The following is a 20786-nucleotide window of genomic DNA, read 5'->3' on the forward strand; positions in this document are numbered from 1 at the left end:
GGGATGTGGGCATTGCTGGCTAGGCCAACATTTATTGCCCATCCTTAACTGCCCTCGAGAGGGTGGTGGTGACCTGCCTGCTTAAACCGCTGCAATCCTTGGGGTGTAGGTACATCTACAGTGCTGTTAGGAAGGGAGTTCCAGGATTTTGACCCACCGACAGTGAAGGAACAGCAATATAGTTCCAAGTCAGGATGGTGTGTGGCTTGGAGGGGAACTCGCAGGTGGTGGTGCTCACATGCATCAGCTGCCCTTGTCCTTCTAGGTGGTTGGGATTGCGGGTTTGGAAGGTGCTGTCGAAGGAGCCTTGGTGAGTTGCTGCAGTGCATCTTGCTGATGGTATGCACTGCTGCCACTGTGCGTTGGTGGTGCAGGGAGTGAATGTTGAAGGTGGTGGATGGGGTGCCAATCAAGTGAGCTGCTTTGTCCTGGATGGTGTCAAGCTTCCTTTGTGGTGTTGGAGCTGCACCCATCCAGGCTTGGGCTGATAAGTGGCAAGTAACATTCATGCCACACATGTGGCAGGTAATGACTATCTCAAACAGGAGAGAATCTAACCAGCTCCCCTTGACGTTCAATGGCATTACGACCGCTGAATCCCCCACTAACATCCTGCGGATTACCATTGACCAGAAACTGAACTGGAGTAGCCATATAAATACAGTGCCTGAAGAGGTGGTAGAGACAGGAACTCTCACAACATTTAAGTAGTATTTAGGTGAGCACTTGAAACGCCATAGCATACAAGGCTACGGGCCAAATGCTGGAAAATGGGATTAGAATAGTTAGGTGCTTGATGGCCAGCACAAACACGATGGGCCGAAGGGCCTGTTTCTGTGCTGTATAATTCTATGACTCTATAAGCAGGTCAGAGGCTAGAAATCCTGCCGCAAGTAACTCACCTCCTGACTCCCCAAAGCCTGTCCACCATCTACAAGGCACAAGTCAGGAGAGTGATGGAATACTCTCCACTTGCCTGGATGGGTGCACCTCCAACAACACTCAAGAAGCTCAACACCATCCAGGACAAAGCAGCCCGCTTGATAGGCACTCCATCCACTACCTTCAACATTCACTCCCTCCAACATCGACGCACAGTGGCAGCAGTATGTACCATCAGCAAGATGCACTGCAGCAATGCACCAAGTCTCCTTAGACAGCACCTTCCAAACCACGACCTTGACCACCTAGAAGGACAAGGACAGCAGATGCATGGGAACACCACCACCTGCGAGTTCCCCTCCAAGCCCCACACCATCCTGACTTGTAACTATATCACCGTTCCTTCACTATCACTGGGTCAAAATCCTGAAACTCCCTTCGCAACAGCACTGTTGGTGTACCTACCCCACATGGATTGTAGTGGTTCAAGAAGACAGCTCACCACCACCTTCCAAGGGCAATTAGGGATGGACAATAACTGCTGGTCTAGCCACGACACCCACATCCCATGAACCAATAAAAAAAAACTTCTGGCTGAAGATGGATGCAAATGCTTAGCTTTGTCATTTGCACTGCTGTGCTGGGCTCCCCCAGCACTGAGGATGGGGATATCTGTGGAGCCTCCTCCTCCTGTCAGGTGTATGACCATGTCAGGCTGTTGTTTGAATAGTCTGTTGGACAGCTCTCCCAATTTTGGCACAAGTTCCCAAATGTTAGTGAGGAGGACTTTGCAGGGTCAACAGGGCTGGGTTTGCCGTTGTCATTTCCGGTGCCTAGGTTGATGCTAGGTGGTCCAACCAATTTCATTCCTTTTCTTAGGCTTTGTAGCAGTTTGATACAACAGAGTGGCTTGCTAGGCCATTTCAGAGGGCATTTAAGAGTCAACCATATTGCTGTGGGTCTGGAGTCACATTTGGGTTAATTAAAATTACAAGCCAGCAAAAATTTTGTTTTGTCAGTTGTCTTCTCTCTCAAAGAATGAGAAATAAACAATGAAAAAATGTACCTGTGTTTCAGTCCTGTCACTGCAGTGTTCCCAACTCTTGAGCAATTCAAGATGTACAATTGCATAACACAAATAACTAAATAATCAACCATTTTCAGTAGTTAATTACCTCTAAAAAAGACGCCGATCAGAGAAGTTGCAGCTCCCATTGTGTCTTAATACCTTTTCCTAAAATTCTACTTCCTGTTGATAATTATTCTTGCATCAATTGTGCATATTGAGCTGGTCATCGACATCATGACTGTCAAACGATGTCAATGTCAAATAATTTTCCTCATGGGCTAAGTGTTTAAAGTCCATTATTTCTTTTCTAATTGGTTACTTTTGAATCTATGCTGACACCTCATGTAGTATGAAGGGCACGCTGCTTGGTTGGAGGTACTTCCTTCTGATGAGGTGTGAAACGGAGCACCATTTTCCCTTTTCAACATTTCAGGTGGATGTAAAAGATCAAAGAATAGGGACTACACTTAGTATTCTGGCCAACATTCCTCCTTCAGCCTATACCATTTAAAACCCATTAGTTGGTCATTCACCTCATTGCTTTTTCTGGGATCTGGCTGTGTGTAAAAATGGCTGTTGAATTTGCAGACTGCACTTAAAAAGTGATTACCAATGTGATTAATGGATGCCTTGAGAACATTATAAATACAAGATCTTGTTTTTTATTTATTATTCAATTACACAGAAGAAACCTCTCCTTATTAATTTTCTTCCCAATCACAATTTACCGAAACAAAAAAATGAATTCACTTACATTTCAGCAAAAACAATTTCTCCATCAAAATGTATAACACTAGAAATAAAAACTGTAATATCACAAAAAGTATAGTATCGGAAAACAACATTTGAACTTATCCATTTTTCAATCGCTCCAACAATTTACACCCTCTCTTGGTATGCATGGCTGGACATTCAACAATGGATCTTAAACATCCCCAACCTTGAGAACATACTATCTCCCAACACTTCATGGCCAGGTTATCCAGCTAACACCCAATGTCCTGATCTAAACAACTGTCCTACGATTCAGACAAGTCATTATGTGCTGCAGACTCCATTAAACGCAGATGTGCTGACAGGCTGATGCAACATCACCAAAAATACAAACAAGTCTAAGGCACCATCATACAGTCGCAGGACCTGTAATTTCCTTTTCCCCTCCTTCTTGCCCTGTCCTAAATTCCACATCTCACTGCTCACTATCCACTCCCTGCCTCAACCCTCACATGTCTGCAACCTGTTCCTAAACCAACTCTGCCTTTTTAAACACAACCCGCAAATATATTTTTGCTCCTGGTAAAAGCCGAGTTTCTTCCAGGTACAAATCTCCAACATTTCAAACTCTCAGCTTTAATTCTGGGCCTCCAGTTAGCAGTCCCCAAACTTCTCTCTTCACCACTTTCCCTCTCCCTTGACTTCATACATACCGTCAATCTCACTGACTCTATTCCCTTTTCTGTAAAAACAATTGACCGTTTACACAATTTATGCTGTTAAGCAATAAACAAGTTAAAGAAACGTGCACAGGTTGTTAAAAATAAATGTCATTTTGCATAGGTAATCATACTTTAAAAGTATAAGAAAAGAATCGTAAAAGGATAAATTTATCACTGAGAAAGAAAATCAAGGACTGTTAGCCAAATATTGAAGAAATGTCAATAAATATAGAAGCAAATAAAACACAAATCATTAGATTAGACTTGTGAATATTTAAAATTCTATTTAAAAGTTTTCTCTATGAGCAATACTACACGTGATTAATTAAAAAAAGACAAGAACACGAGTCAACACTACCAACTTTCTGGAATTTATATTTGTAGCACAATGCTCAGTTTTCTTACAAAGCAAAATCCTTCTCACTGAAAATAACCCTACCTTGTGAGGTTCATAATTCTTCCGTACGCCTACAAAGTAAATATCAACTATCACATAGTACAGTTTGGCTAAGCAAATAAAACCCCTGCTCCTCTAATTGGAGTTTAAACAGATGAGTCTCCACCCCTTAACCTTCAACAATAAACCATAGTACATTTTCAAATATTGGATGTGCTCTGATAATCTTGGGATAGCACACAGTGAGCTTCACTCTGCACCTGGCATTGCTGTATCTGACCTGGAAACCGGGTGGTAAAAATAGAAAAATATTCAATTCACCAGCATTAACTATTCCAGTTTAAAGAGCATCCAAAGAGCATAATTTTAAAGAACAGCAAATGTTTCTAAACTTCCTAATTCAATCTCAACTCCCACTCTCTTGAAGAAATAACTCATTGCTGGGATACAGTTGCTTGGTTACTGATCATCCTCTGGAACCTTGCCCAAGTGAATAACTCTATAACCACAAAGCAATACCAACAGGAATAAGCAAAATAAAACTCAAAAGCACCAATACTGGGTAAGATGCCAGCAGCATGGTAGATGGACCTAATCAACTAGAGACTGGTTTCCAGTAAACTGGGATTTACAACAAGTGACTTCTAGATATTGGCTCTGATATTTTGTCATCCCAGTTTTGAAGCCAGTAGCTTATGCCAGAAACTGGCTCCAGAGATGTGGCTGTTAGTTTGCACCAAAGGGTCCAATTATGGCAAGGGGTGACCAAAGCTACCCTATAGCTTACAAATATTAAGCAGTTTGAGATAAAGTTCTTAGCATGAGAAATTTGATGGAATGGAAAGGGGCATTGGTGAGTCAAAATAAAATGTTCACCTTCCAAGGGGGGATTTGTTGGCTTAGAACAGAGGTTTTGAATCTGAAGCATGCACACAGAGCACAAGATCCTTTCCCCACCCTTCCAAGGGCATTGAAGGTTTTCAGAAATATACACAAATTCTTCCTTCAAAATATAAGTTCCTAAGCATGGTTCTAGCCTTACTTTGGGTCTCAGTTTCAGCAGCACATTGCAGAGTTTATTTTCATGTTTTACTCATTCTCGGGATGTGGGTGACATCAGCATTTATTGCCCATCCCCAACTGTCCTAAAGTTTGATACAAATGCTAGTAGGTCAACAGCATGTAGGCTGTAGTCATTTATAGGCCAGGTTAGTTAAGCAGTTTCCTTCCCAAAAGGGCATTTCTGAACCAGTTGGAATGTTTCAACAATCTGATAGCTTCATGGTCATTTTTTTTTGTTATCAGCTAGCTTTTCATTTCAGCTTTTTTTTTTAAAAGTGAATTCAAATTCTTGAATTGCTATGATGGAATGTGCACTCACTTAGTTGATGCCTCTGGTTACCAGTTGCTCCCTCCACATGATTTTGCCAGCATCAAGACAAGCAACTTTTTTTTTAAAGAGCATATGAACTCAGAGCAGGAGTAGGCCATGTGGCCCATCGAACCATTCTATAAGATCATGACTGATCTGTTTGTGGACTCAACTCCACTTTCCTACCTACCCACCCACGATACCCTTTGACTCCCTTGTTGGTCAAGAATCTGTCTACCTCTGCCTTAAAAACATTCAATGACCCTGCCTCCAATGCTCTTCAGGGAAGAGAGTTCCACAGACTCACAACCCTCAGAGAAAAAAAATTCTCACTGTCTTAAATGGGAGGCCCCTTATTTTTAAACTGTGCTCCTTAGCTTTAGTCTCTCCCACAAGGGGCAACATCCTTTCATCATCCACCCTGTCAAGTCCCCTCAGGATCTTATATGTTTCAATAAGATCATCTCTCATCCTTCTAAACTCCAATGAATACAGACCCAACCTGTCCAACCTTTCTTCATAAGGTAACCCTGTCATCCCAGGAATCAGTCAAGCGAACCTTCTTTGAACTGCTTCCAATGCAATTATACTCTTTCTTAAGTAAGGATACCAGAACTGTACACAATACTCTATATGTGGTCTCACCAATGCCCTGTACAACTGTAGCAAAACATTCCATTTCCCTTGCAATAAACAACAACATTGCATTTGCCTTCTTAATCAGTTTCTGTACCTGCATACTAACTTTGTGTTTTGTGTACTCGGACACCCAGATCCCTCAGCATCCTCTCTCCATTTGAATTGTTTTTCTATTTTTCCAGCCAAAGTTGTCAAGTTCACACTTTCCCACATTATACTCCATTTGCCAAATTTTTGCCCACTCACTTAACCTATCTGTATCCCTTTGCAAACTCCTTATGTCCTCTTCACAACTTACTCTCCTACCTATCTTTGTGTCATCAGCAAATTTAGCAACCATACATTCTGCCCCTTTATCCAAGTCATCTATATAGACTGTAAATAGATGAGGCCCCAGCACTGATCTCTGTGGCACTCCACTAGGTACAAATTGCCAACCTGAAAACAACCCATTTATGCCTACTCTCTCTTTCATGTTAGCTAACCAATCCTCTATCCATGCGAATATGTTACCCCCAACATCATGGGCTCTTATTTTATTCAGTAACCTTTGATGTGGCACCTTGTCAAATGGCTTTTGGAAATCCAAGTATACCGCATTCACAGGTTCCCCTTTACCCACGTTGCTTGTTACTCCCTGAAGGAATAAATTAGTCACACATGATTTCCCTTTCAAAAAACCACATTGACTTGGCCTGATTCCACCGAGCTTTTCTAAATGACTTGCTATAACCTCCTAAATAACAGATTCTAGCATTTTACCTATGACAGATGATTAAGCTAACTGGCCTGTAGTTTTGCTTTCTGTCTTCCTCCTTTCTTGAATAGCAAAGTTAATTTCGCTATTTTCCAATCTGATGGAACCTTACCAGAATCTAGAGAATTTTGGGAAATTAAACCAATGCATCCATTATCTCAGCAGCCACTTCTTTTAAGACCCTAGGATGAAGTCCATCAGGACCTGGGGACTTGTCAGCTTTTAGTTCTAATAATTTTCTCAGTGCCTTTTCTCTTGTGATGGTAATTGTTTTACGTTCCTCACTCCCTTTCAACTCTTTATTCACAATTATTTCTGGGATGTTATTTGTATCCTCTACAGTGAATACAGATGTAAAAAATCTGTTCAATTCCTCCGCCATTTCCTTATTTTCCATTATTAACTCCCCAGACTCTCTCTCCAGAGGACCAACACTCATTTTACTTATTCTTTTCCTTTTTAAATACCTGTAGAAACTCTTGCTATCCGTTTTTATACTTCTGGCTAGCTTTTTCTCGTACTCTAATTTCTCTCATTATTCTTTTATTCATTCTTTTTTTATATATATTCTGTTCAATCTTCTGACCTGCCACTGGTCTTCGCTGAATTGTACGCTTTTTCTTTCAATTTGATACTACCTTTAACTTCCTGAGTTCTTTTGTGGGTGATGGGCATCGCTGGCAAAGCCAGCATTTGTTGCCCATCCCTAATTGCCCTTGACAACTAAGTGGCTTACTAGGCCACTTCAGAGGGCAGTTAAGAGTCAACCACATTGCGGTGGAGTCACAAGTAGGCCAGACCAGGTAAGGACAGCAGATTTCTTCCCTAAAGGACATTAGTGAACCAGATAGGTTTTTACAATGGCTGCATTTGCTGACAACGCAACCACTAGGTGGTGCAGTACTGACACATGCACAAATGCAGGCTCATCAACAGAAATGTCACTGCCTACAATGTCTCCGGCAGCTGCCACTAATAAAAATGGCGCTGCTCAATTTGTCATAAAAAACAAATTAAACCCAAACCCCCTCAATGGCTGCGATCTCTGGCTCCATCCCACCCCCAACAGCATCCCACTCCCTCCCGTGCCTGCCTGCTCGCTCCCCACCTCGGTGCTGCTTCACATCGGCCACTCGCTCCCCGCATTGCCATCACCCCTTGGCCACTTGCTCCATCCTCAGCAGCTCATTCCCCACCACTTCTCCGGGCTGCACGGCGGGGAGCGATCAGCGAGGGGGAGCGAGTGGCTGAGAGGTATAGCAGCGAGCTGGGAAGTGAGCGGCCGCAGCAAGTTACTGTTGGGCGGGGGAATGGAGGCGGCGATTACAGCCATTGAGGGATGAGGCAATGCTCGGACGCCATTACATCTGGCATCATTGCGTGGTGACATCGGGCAGCTTCATACTGGCAAATTTTCCAACGAACTGATGGCATCGGTAATCGCTCTGCATATGCTCTGCATTGTCAGGAGACGTTCCATTTTACGACAACTGATGAGAGCAATGGTGCCATGAAACGGAGACTAGCTTTCAATTCCAAATTTATTAATTAAATTTAAATTCCACTAGCTGCCATGGTGGGATTTGAACCAGTGTCCCCAGGGTATTAGCCCGGGCCTCTGGATAACTAGTCCAGTGACATTACCACTACGCCGCCATAGAAAAGTAGCAGATTGGACAGTTCAGTGGCAAATGAAGTAACAGACATAATATATATGAGGTGATGCATTTTGGTAGAAAAATTGAAAAATCACCTATACCTTAATAAATAATAAACTGAATGGGGTAGAAGAGCAAAGGGATCTAGAAATACAGGTGATTAAAATGAATAAAATGGCAACACAGGTCAGTAATGCAATTAAAAATGCCAATGAAACACTGAGAATTATTTCTAGTGTTACAGAATTCAAAAGTAACAGTATATTGAACTTGTATAGGATCCTGTTCAGGCCACACTAAGAGTACTGTGCACAGTTCTGGCCTCCATACTATAAAAAGGACATAGAAGCACAGCAGAAAATGCAAATAAGATTTACATCTCTTGTAACGGAGAGATTACACCTATCGGGAGACATTGAACAAGTTGGGGCTTGTTTTCCTTTAGAATAGGTTTACAGGAGATCTGATAACAGTCTTTAAAATTATGGATGGGTTGGACAGGAATGTTTCCACATCACTAATGGTTGATATCCTAGGCTGGAGAATTGTTTGTGGTCTTTGTGAATTGCTGCTTCAGGAGAATTAGGGGAGAAAAATAAAGTACTACAAAATTCCTTCGCATGATACCTAATCAAGCACTGAAAGTTTCAATATAACATGTGCTGGGAGCCAAGCAATTTGTTAGCAGAAAAGTTATTCACAGATTACCACCTTCTTGTAATTCCTTGCAATTCTTTGTAATGCACAAATTCTAATGCAAATCAGAAAACTTGCTTTTCTCTGCAAAGAGCTGCCCTGCAGACAGATTTGCAAGCCAAACATACAAATAAGCTAAGATTGCTACATGTCCCAAGGACATAAGTTATTTAAATTACATTCGTTACGAACAATATAATTTGCAGATAGTTTGTTTCATATTGTTCATTGAGAATGGTTGAAAATAGAGACATGTTGTTGAAGTTTTTCATCTTGCACTCATCAGGACAATATGCAAGAATAACAAATGTAAGGGAAAACAACAACTTACACTGCCTGAGAAGAGAGTGCTGATTGGTAGAGGCATTGCCATGGGGAATGTACCAGTTTATGGTGACTGGCAGTTAAACTGGTGCATTCTCCATGGCAACGCCTCTACCAGAGTTCACTTGCCAACCAATCAGCACCCTCTTCTCATGTAGTATAAGTTGTTGCTTTGCCTTACATTGGTTATTCCTGATGAGTGCAAGATGAAAAGCTTCAACAACATGTCTCTATTTTCAGCAATTCTCAAGTTCTGTACTACCAAACAAATATTATATTGTTCAGTGAATAATCTGCGAATGCAAATATCCAGGTGTTTCAACAAAATTATATATACAGATCTCATTTTCTCATATTATGTACACTGGGCAAAACTGGTGGGTTTAAAAAGGAAAATGAAAGTAGTGGAAAGTAATCATAAAAGTAACGGAAACCAAAACCCATCAGTTTATTTCAATTTTCTATATAAAACTATTTTACTTACAAAAGTCTTTTATTCAGGGATCAAGACAGAACCCACCTGTTCTGTTCTTCTAGCTTAGCAAGAAGCTCCAAGTCATCGGGACTGAGTGTGGTTGGTGATCCTGGTGAAAGTGCTGGTGTGGAGAGTGTTGTCGATGAAGATGTAGTGTGCAGTGATGAAGCAGATGGGCTTGCCACCTGACTAGCCATTTGACTGACAGTGTGAGACACTGTGCTCTTCACCCATGAGAGAGTAGAACTCAACTTCTCTGCAACCTTGTCTGTCGCCACCTGACGAAGAAAGTTTACAATTATGTTATGCAGTACACCATCAGCTTAATTAGTCATAGATCTTAAGTACTGCTTTCCTTTGAATCTGCAAAGTCAAATATGTTGGTTTTATAAATGCTTGTTCTTGATTTTGCACTAAGTCTCTATTGTCCGACACTTCAAAGCATTTCTTCTATGGGTATGAAAAATTTTACATCTGCATACACACTTCCCATCAACCATTTCCATTCAAAATTCCCATGTTCACATTGGGCAAAATTGGATGGGTTTAAAAAGGAAAATGAAAGCAGTGGAAAGTAATCATAAAAGTAACAGAGACCAAAACTGATCCGTTTATTTCAATTTTCTATATAAAACTATTTTACTTACATTTTCCATTCATTCAGGGATCAAGACAAAACCCACCTGCTCTGTTCTTCTAGCTTAGTAAGAAGCTCCAAGTTATCAGGACCGAGTGTGGAATATGAGAAAATGAGATCTGTACGTAAAATATACCTGCGTACCTCTGTAACAACTTGTCAAAATGAGCTGGAGTTTGCTGGAATGGAACACAGAGAATCCTGAAGGGGGAGGTGAACAGCCAGCAGTTGTTGTCCACATCAGAACTAAACGGCATAGGTAGAAAGAGGGATGTGGTCTTGCAGTCAGAATTTAGGGAACTAAGTAAGAAATTAGCAAGCAGAACCTCAAAAGCAGTAATCTCCGGATTACTCCCAGTGGCACGCGCAAGTGAGTATAGAAATAGAAGGGTAAGATAGATGAATGCATGGCTGGAAAGATGGTGCAAGAGGGAGGGCTTCAGATTCCTGGGACATTGGCTCTGGGGGAGATGGGACCTGTACAGGACGGACGGGTTGCACCTGAACAGAGTCGGGACTGAGTTCCTTGCGGGACGTTTTGCTAATGCTGTTGGGGAGGGTTTAAACTAGTTTGGCAGGGGGATGGGGATCTGAGGGTAGACTCAGTTGGGACAAAATCAGAAATTAAAATGGAAGGCAGAAAATTAATGGATGAGTCTGGAAGACGGAGGAAACGAGGGCTAGAAAATAAAAAAAGTTTGGCAATGCTTAAGGGTATCTATTTCAATGCAAGGAGCATAGCAAATAAAACAGATGAACTGAGAGCACAGATAGACACGTGGCAGTATGATATCATAGCTATTACAGAAATATGGCTTGAGGAACAGGAATGGCAGCTCAACGTTCCTGGTTACAGGGTTTTCAGACGCGATAGGGAGGTGGATAAGAAAGAAGGGGGAGTGGCAATTTTGTTTAAAGAAACCATTACAGCTGTGAGAAGGGATGATATGTTGGAAGGTTCATCAAATGAGGTCATATGGATTGAGCTAAGGAACAAAAAAAGGGCAATCACACTGCTGGGAGTGTACTAAAGACCTCCAAACAGTCAGAGAGAGATAGAAGAGCAGATATGTAGGCAAATCTCTGAAGTGCAAGCAAAATAGGGCAGCAATAGTAGGGAATTTTAATTAACCCAATATTAACTAGGATAGTTTTAGTGTGAAAGGAATTGAGGGAGCAGAATTCTTGAGGTGCATTCAGGAGAACTTTTTTTGCCCAGTATGTAGCAAGTCCAACAAGACAGGGCGCAGTTTTAGACTTCGTTTTAGGAAATAAAGATGGGCAGGTGGAAGGAGTGGCAGTGGGAGAGCATTTTGGTGGTAGTGATCCTAATTCAATCAGTTTTAACATAATTATGGAAAAGGACAGAGATAGAACAGGAGTTAGAGTTCTCAACTGGGGCAAGGTCAATTTTACTAAACTGAGGAGTGATTTAGCTAAAGCGGACTGGAAACAGCTACTTGTAGGTAAATCAGTGTCAGAACAGTGGAAAGCATTCAAAGGGGAGAATCAAGGGGTTCAGCGTAAACATGTTCCCACAAAGAAAAAGGGTGAGGCAGCCAAATCTAGAGCCCCATGGATGTCAAGGAGCATACAGGGTAAGATAAGGCAGAAAAGGAAAGCTCATGTCCGACACCGAGAACTCAATACTACAGAAAGCCGAGAGGAGTATAGAAAGTGGAGGGGTGAAATCAAAAAGGAAATTAGGAAAGCAAAGAGAGGGCATGAAAGAATATTGGCAAGCAAAATCAAGGTGAACCCAAAGATCAATACATTAAGAGTAAGAGGATAACTAAGGAGAGAGTAGGGCCCATAAACGACCAAAAAGGTGCGTAGGAACAGAAGATATTGGTATGGATTTTAATGAAGACTTTGCGCCTGTCTTCACAAAACAGGGGGACAATGCAGATATTGTAGTTAAGGGGGAAGAGTGTGAAGTATTGGAAGTGATAAACATAGGGAAAGAGGAAGTATTAATGGGATTAGCATCCTTGAAAGTTAATAAATCACCAGGGCCAGATGAAATGTATCCTAGGCTGTTAAAAGCAGCAAGAGAGGAAATAGCATAAGGTCTGACCATCATTTTCCAGGCCTCACTGGATACAGGTGTGGTGCTCGAGGATTGGAGAATTGCTAAAGTTGTACCTCTGTTTAAAAAGGGAGCGAAGGATAGACTGAATAATTACAGACCAGTCAGTCAAACCTCAGTAGTGGGCAAACTATTGGAATCTATTCCGAGAGATAGGATAAACTGTCACTTAGAAAGGCATAGGTTAATCAAGGATAGTCAGCATGGATTTGTTTAGGGAAGATCTTGTTTGACCAACATGATCGAATTTTTTGAAGAAGTAACAAGGAAGATAGATGAGGGTAGTGCAGTTGATGTGGTCTACATGGATTTTAGCCAAGCTTTTGACAAGGTCCCAAAGGTTAAAGAAATAAAATCCAATGAGATCCAGGGAAATGCAGCAAGGTAGATACAAAATTGGCTCAGTGGCAGGAAACAAAGGGTAATTGTTGACGGCTGTTTTAGTGACTGGAGGGCTGTTTCCAGTGGCGTTCCGCTTGACTCGGTACTGGGTCCCCTGCTTTTTGTGATGTATATTAACGACTTGGACATAAATGTGGGAGTTTCTATCTGTCCCCGGTGTTGCGAAGGATGGGCCTGGTCACATTGCCGCGGAACGCTCCGTGCAGTTGGGCGGTGCCGTACCACCTATCCTTCGTGGAGCAGTTTCTGCGGGAAAACACCTTTGACCACCGGTCCATCAGGCAGTGGTCTGCACGGAATGTCCTCAAGGCCCTACGGGAAAAGGAAACGGTGGATCCTGTCGGATGGTTCCCCAAGCAGACCGTCAAAGTCATTTGGCGGAATGCCTCATCACCAGAACTTTCAAACAAGCACCAAGACGTAGCTTGGCTGGTGGTGAGAAGGGCCCTCCCCGTCAGATCCTTCATGCACACCCGAAGTCTCGCCCCCTCCGCACAGTGCCCCCGCGTTGGCTGTGGTGGGGAAGAGACGGCCGCCCACCTCCTCCTGGAATGTGCCTTTGCAAAGCAGGTGTGGAAAGAGATGCAGTGGTTTTTGTCAAGGTTCATCCCAAGCAGCTCTGTAACACAGGAGTCTGTGCTCTACGGGCTGTTCCCAGGGACGCACACCGAGACAAACATCAACTGCTGCTGGAGGACTATCAATTCGGTGAAAGACGCCCTTTGGTCTGCCCGAAACTTGCTGGTCTTCCAGCGCAAAGAGTTGTCCACCGCCGAATGTTGCAGACTGGCACATTCCAAGGTCCAGGACTACGTGCTGAGGGACGCACTAAAGCTTGGGGCAGCCGCAGCAAAGGCTCAATGGGGAAAGACCACAGTGTAAGGTTCCCCCACCAAGCTGGACTGAGGGGCTGGATCCATGGGAAACCCCTCGAACTGTGTCGTTAATATTCTCAATTGCTGTAAATGTAAAACTGTAATTGACATGACAATTGTGAAACGGAAGGGTTGGGAAGAAACTCATGACAGTATTGAAGGAAACTGATCTCCCTTGCAATGTTTGTATTTTTTGGTGCTGTTTGGAAACTGTTTGGCAATGTAATTTTCACAGATTTTTATGAATAAAGTATATTTTGGAAATAAAAAAAAAATAAATGTGGGAGGCATGATCAAGAAGTTTACAGACGACACAAAGACTGGCCGTGTGGTAGATAGCGAGGAGGATAGCTGTAGGCTGCAGGAAGATATTGATGGTCTGGTCAGATGGGCAGAAAAGTGGCAAATGGAATTCAACTTGGAGAAGTGTGAAATAATGCATTTGGGGAGGTCAAACAAGGCAAAGGAATACACAATTAATGGGAAAATACTGAGAACTGTAGAGGAAGTAAGGGACCTTGGAGTGAATGTTCACAGATCCTTGAAGGTAGCAGGACAGGTCGATAAGGTGGTTAAGAAATATGGAATCCTTTCCTTTATTAGCTGAGGTATAGAATAGAAGAGCAGGGAGATTATGCTGGAACTGTATAACTCATTGGTTAGGCCAGAACTTGAGTACTGTGTGCAGTTCTGATCACCTCATTACAGAAAGGATCTAATTGCACCAGAGAGGGTACAGAGGAGATTTACAAGAATGTTGCCAGGACTGGAAAAATGCAGCTATGAGGAAAGATTGGATAGACTGGGGTTGTTCTCCTTGGAACAGAGAAGGCTGAGGGGAGATCTGATTGAAATGTACAAAATTTTGAGGGGCCTGGATGGAGTGGAGGTGAAGGGTCTATTCACCTTAGCAGAGAGGTCAGTGACAAGGAAGCATAGATTTAAAGTGATTGGTAGAAAAATTAGAGGGGAGGGGAGGAAAAACATTTTCACTCAGAGAGTGGTGGTGGTCTGGAACTCACTGCCTGAAAGGGCAATTGAGGCAGAGACCCTCAACTCATTCAAAAGGAGTCTGGATATGCATCTCAAGTGCCGTAATCTGCAGGGCTACGGACCAAATGCTAGAAGATGGGATTTGATTGGGAGAACGTTTTTCGGATGGCAGAAACATGATGGGCCAAGTGGCCTCTTTCTGGGCCTTAAACTTTCTATGATTCTAACACGTGGTGGCATACATCGTTAATCAAACATTTGTGCTCACTGTCCTTCTCATGCTATATGTATGCCACAATGTGCTGGAACTTCGATCCAGTCATGGTATAGCAAGGTAAATGAGTTAGGAACCTCATGCATGGCTCAGCCAATGACTTAACCTGGTCACCAACCACACGACACTACAAAATGCTCAGAGTAGACATCATAACTGAAACTGGAGAGTGGGACTTGAAGATAAGGGAATTGCAAATTCAGAAATCATCTTAAAATAACTTTGTGAAACACTATAAAAAGTAATCCCCAGTGTCTGCAGATACCCTTTTTGGCGGGAGGTGCTCAGGGGTACGAGGACCTGCATGTTCACTTAGTTGACATGGATCATCAGCGAGACTGGCTGCTGGGGACCGCAAAGGTGACGGCTCTCTGAAAGGTGAACCAGATTGCACGGAGGGAGCTGGCCAAACACTGAGCGCCACATTAGTGATCTCACAATTGGGCGACCATTGCAATAAAAAATAAAGACTTGATCAGGATAGGTACTGTCAGGGCTTCAAATCAAAACTCAGATGATCAAATAAAATTTTTTTTAAATCTCAAATGATGAAAGTTGACTGCCTCCATAGCTGATTTTAAAAAACAGCTTAAGTTGGAAAGTGGTAGAGTGGAGGATGGTTGGGTGCTTTCGAGATGAGATCTGTTTGTTTGTTCAAGATAGAACATAAAGCCAAGAAAGTTTAAAAGTCTATTACAGTGGGAGGCCGCCTTTTTCAGAACTGCCAGTTGACGAATTGGATGGCGTCAACTTCTGCTCAAAAAGAGATTGCAGTGCCTAAAAAGCCCCCTGCACCTTACACAAAGCTAACCAACAAACCTTTTCTTAGTTTTCTCCTTAGAGTCACAGAGTCATACAGCACAGTAACAAGCCCTTCGGCCCATCGTGTCTGTGCCAGCCATTAAGCACCTACCTATTCTAATCCCATTTTCCAGCACTTGGCCCATAGCCTTGTATGCTATGGCGTTTCAAATGCTCATCTAAATAGTTCTTAAATGTTGTGAGGGTTCCTGCCTCTACCGCCCCTTCAGGCAGTGTGTTCCAGATTCCAACCACCCTCTGGGTGAAAATTGTTTTCCTCAAATCTCCTCTAAACCTCCTGCCCCTTACCTTAAATCTAAGCTCCCTGGTTATTGACACCTCCATTAAGGGAAAAAGTTTCTTCCTATCTATTCTATCAATGCCCCTCATAATTTTGTATACCTCAATCATGTCCCCCCCTCAGCCTTCTCTGCTCTAAGGAAAACAACCACAGCCTTTTCAGTCTCTCTTCATAGCTGAAACGCTCCAGCCTAGGCAACATCCTGGTGAATCTCCTCAGCACCCTCTCCAGTGCAATCACATTCTTCCTACAGTGTGGCGACCAGGACTGTACACAGTACTCCAGCTGTGGCCGAACTAGCGTTTTATATAGCTCCATCATAACCTCCCTGCTCATTTATTTTATGCCTCGGCTAATAAAGGCAAGTATCCCATATGCCTTCCTAACCACCTTATCTACCTGTGCTGAGATTCACAAGGAGGAGGTGTTAGCAATTTTGGAAAGAGTGAAAATAGATAAGTCCCCTGGGCCAGATGGGATTTATCCTAGGATTCTCTGGGAAGCCAGGGAGGAGATTGCAGAGCCGTTGTTGTTGATCTTCAAGTCGTCATTGTCGACAGGAGTAGTGCCGGAGGACTGGAGGATAGCAAATGTTGTCCCCTTGTTCAAGAAGGGGAGTAGAGACAGCCCTGGTAATTATAGACCTGTGAGCCTTACTTCGGTTGTGGGTAAAATGTTGGAAAAGGTTATAAGAGACAGGATTTATAATCATCTTGAAAAGAATAAGTTCATTTGCGATAGTCAGCACGGTTTTGTGAAAGGTAGGTCGTGCCTCACAAACCTTATTGAGTTTTTCGAGAAGGTGACCAAACAGGTGGATGAGGGTAAAGCCGTGGATGTGGTGTATATGGATTTCAGTAAGGCGTTTGATAAGGTTCCCCACGGTAGGCTATTGCAGAAAATACGCAAGTATGGGGTTGAAGGTGATTTAGAGCTTTGGATCAGAAATTGGCTAGCTGAAAGAAGACAGAGGGTGGTGGTTGATGGCAAATGTTCATCCTGGAGTTTAGTTACTAGTGGTGTACCGCAAGGTTCTGTTTTGGGGCCACTGCTGTTTGTCATTTTTATAAACGACCTGGATGAGGGTGTAGAAGGGTGGGTTAGTAAATTTGCGGATGACACGAAGGTCGGTGGAGTTGTGGATAGTGTTGAAGGGTGTTGTAGGGTACAGAGGGACATAGATAGGCTGCAGAGCTGGGCTGAGAGATGGCAAATGGAGTTTAATGCGGAGAAGTGTGAGGTGATTCACTTTGGAAGGAGTAACAGCAATGCAGAGTACTGGGCTAATGGGAAGATTCTTGGTAGTGTAGATGAGCAGAGAGATCTTGGTATCCAGGTACATAAATCCCTGAAAGTTGCTACCCAGGTTAATAGGGCTGTTAAGAAGGCATATGGTGTGTTAGCCTTTATTAGTAGGGGGATCGAGTTTCAGAGCCACGGGGTCATGATGCAGCTGTACAAAACTCTGGTGAGGCCGCACCTGGAGTATTGCGTGCAGTTCTGGTCACCGCATTATAGGAAGGATGTCGAAGCTTTGGAAAGGGTGCAGAGGAGATTTACTAGGATGTTGCCTGGTATGGAAGGAAGGTCTTACGAGGAAAGGCTGAGGGACTTGGGGTTGTTTTCGTTAGAGAGAAGGAGGAGGAGAGGTGACTTAATAGAGACATACAAGATAATCAGAGGGTTAGATAGGGTGGATAGTGAGAGTCTTTTTCCTCGGATGAGGATGGCAAACACGAGGGGACATAGCTTTAAGTTGAGGGGTGAAAGATATAGGACAGATGTCAGAGGTAGTTTCTTTACGCAGAGAGTAGTAGGGGCGTGGAACGCCCTGCCTGCAACAGTAGTAGACTCGCCAACTTTAAGGGCATTTAAGTGGTCATTGGATAGACATATGGATGTAAATGGAATAGTGTAGGTCAGATGATCGGCGCAACATCGAGGGCCGAAGGGCCTGTACTGCGCTGTAATATTCTAATTCTAATTCTAATTCTAATCTATGGACAAGTACACCAAGGTCCCTCTGACCTCCGTACTTCCTAGTGTCCTACTATCCATTGTATATTCCCTTGCCTTGTTAGTCACCTCACACTTCTCAGGATTAAATTCCATTTGCCACTTGCAGGGCAAGTTGCCATAAAAAGCCTGGGAGCACTCAGAGTGGAGGCAGTATCCCCTTTCTAGGAGAGATAGGACAGGGTGCTCTAATTGCAAGGATTCACAATGCTGCGTCTCTGGGCCAGCCACAGACTCTCCAATGCCCACATTCCACCGTGAGGGCATTGCTCTGCAGGGGAATTGTGACCATGGTCACCTTTTCAACTCTGCCCAGGAGCTCCGCTTCCTCAGCGACTCCCTGTCCCTCCCATGCCACACCAATCGCACCCAATGCCCCAGGAAGCCCCAATCACCACTGTGGGCCTGTGTGATGGCAGAGATACAGCCTGGAATCCAGGTGCCAACAGTTGGGGGATTGGGGAGGTGGGGGGGGAAATGCACCCTGGTCCCATGATGTAGGATTGATGGAAGGTCCTGCATGAGGAGGACTGGGAGTAGGACCACAGGGATCCACACCTGCAAAGGAGGAAGATGCTGGAGCATCGCAGGTAACTGCAACATCTGGGCTCCATCGACCACCAAATGAAGCTCCTGTGTGTTGGGCTGGTCAGGCTGGACACGATTGGGCAGAAGCTGGACCATCTCTCCAAGGAAGCTGTGTGGGAACCTCAACTGAATGCTAAGTGGCCCACAATCGTCCCACAGCTGACGCCCGTGTCCACCCATGTCGCATTGCCCACATGGAGATACAGCAATAAAAGTAACAGATAGCAACTGTAAAACCAGATACTTAGAAAGCATCTTGGTATTTTTTAGCTCAGAAAAAGTTGGAAGAACTGCAAGTATTGCAGTTTGTCAGTGACTGTACCTAGGCTATAATTCCACTTCATTACTGCAAATAGAATCAATGAGGTAAATTGTGTCCACCATATTTTGTTTAAAATCAAGACAATATGTGCTGTAAACGCTATGTAATAGATTAGTCTCCAATTGAAAACCAGAAACTATTCTTGAGAAATATTATCGTAATTTATCAATTTAAGTACAAATGGGTACATGACCAAAATATATCTAATTGCTTTATTTATTTGTTATTTTCTTTGATGCATCAGATGTGGAGTAAAAGTATTCGGTACCCGCACTTCAGGCAAAATACTAAGATTTTTAACTATGTTCCATGCCATTGCCTCACTAATTCAGAAATTTAACTTATATGGCAACGATCATCTAGAAAAGTACCCAAAATTCCAATAAACTTACAAAGAACAGCCTGTACTACAACTTTTATTTATATTGCGCCTTTAACGTAATAAAACATCCCAAGGCACTTCACAGGAGCATTATAAAGTAAAATTAGAAACCAAGCCACATAAGGAGATATTAGGCCAGATGACCAAAAGGTTGGTCAGAAGTAGGTTTTAAGGAGTGTATTAAAGGGAGAGAGGTAGCCAGGTGTAGGAAGGGAACTCCAGAGCTGAGGGCCGAGGCAGCTAAAGGCGCAGCCACCAATGGTGGCGCAATTGAAATCGGAAATGCTCAAGAGGCCAGAATTAGATGAATGCAAATATCTGAGGGTTGTGAGGCTAGAGGAGATTACTGAGATAGGGAGGGGTGAGACCATGGAGGTATCTGGAAATAAGTATGAGAATTTTTTATATCAAGACCTTGCTTGACTGGGAGCCAATGTAGGTCAACAAGCACAGAGGTGATCGGTGAACGGGACTTAGTGCAAGTTAGGTCACAGGAAGCAGAGTTTTCAATGATCTCAAGTTTACAGGAGGGTAGAATGTGGGAGGCCCGCCAGGACTGCGTTGGAATAGTCCAGTCTAGAGGTAACAAGATATGAATGACAGCCTCAGCACACAAGCTAAGGCAGGAGCAAAGTCAGACAATGATAAGGAGCTGAAAATAGTGGGTCTTAGCAGTGGTGCGGATATGTGGTTGGAAGCTCATCTTGGGGTTAAAGATGACACCAAGGTTGTCTCAGACAGTTGCCAGGGAGAGGGATGAAGTCGGTAGCTAGGGAAGAGAGTTTGGAGTAGGGATCGAAGGCTTCAATCTTCCAATATTGAATTGGAGGAAATTTCTGCTCATCCAGTGCTGGATATCGGATAATTTAGCAACAGTGGAGGAGTCAAGAAAGGTGGTGATGAGGTAGAACTGAGTGTCGTCATGAAAACTAACAGTGTACTTTCAGATGACGTCACCAAGGGACAGAATGCAGATGAGAAATAGGAGGTAGCCAAGAATAGATTCCTGGGGGACACCAGACGTTGCATGTGGAAGCAGGGAGAGTAGCCATTGCAAATGGTACTGTGGCTAGGATTAGACAGATGAGAACTGGACCAGGCAAGTGCACTAGCTGTAAATATAGGTTAAAGAGTGAAGCACAGCCACCAACGGTGCAGTGAATCAGAGAAGAATAGAATAGTGCAGCACAGAAGGAAGCCGTGCGACTAATTGCATCTGTGCCGGCTCTTTCAAAGAGCAATCCAGTTGGTTCTACGAAGGGGCAGAAGAGACAAGAGTTGGAGGAATGCAGACTTTTGCCATACTGGGAATAGGTCATACTAGATTTAGTGATGAATAGCAAACCAGAAATAGTTAACAATCTGACAGTAAGGCAGTATCTTACAAATAGTGACATTAAT

General features: G+C 43.3%; 1 protein-coding gene across 6 annotated transcripts in view; it reads right to left on the minus strand.

Annotated features, from left to right (window-relative positions):
* LOC137372691 (ecotropic viral integration site 5 protein homolog) overlaps positions 1–20786 on the minus strand; it is a 308742-nt gene that overhangs the window by 242907 nt on the left and 45049 nt on the right. For 5 of the 6 annotated variants that reach the window (XM_068036790.1, XM_068036788.1, XM_068036787.1 and 2 more), the window contains exon 2: positions 9751–9983. In XM_068036790.1, coding sequence (XP_067892891.1) covers positions 9751–9902 — 152 coding nt within the window. In that variant the 5' untranslated portion in view covers positions 9903–9983. Of the gene's footprint in view, positions 1–3826; positions 3890–9750; positions 9984–20786 lie in introns of those variants that run through there. The other variant, XM_068036786.1, reaches the window with a different exon arrangement.

This window comes from Heterodontus francisci, chromosome 8 (genome assembly GCF_036365525.1).
Source record: "Heterodontus francisci isolate sHetFra1 chromosome 8, sHetFra1.hap1, whole genome shotgun sequence".
Taxonomy (NCBI): domain Eukaryota; kingdom Metazoa; phylum Chordata; class Chondrichthyes; order Heterodontiformes; family Heterodontidae; genus Heterodontus; species Heterodontus francisci.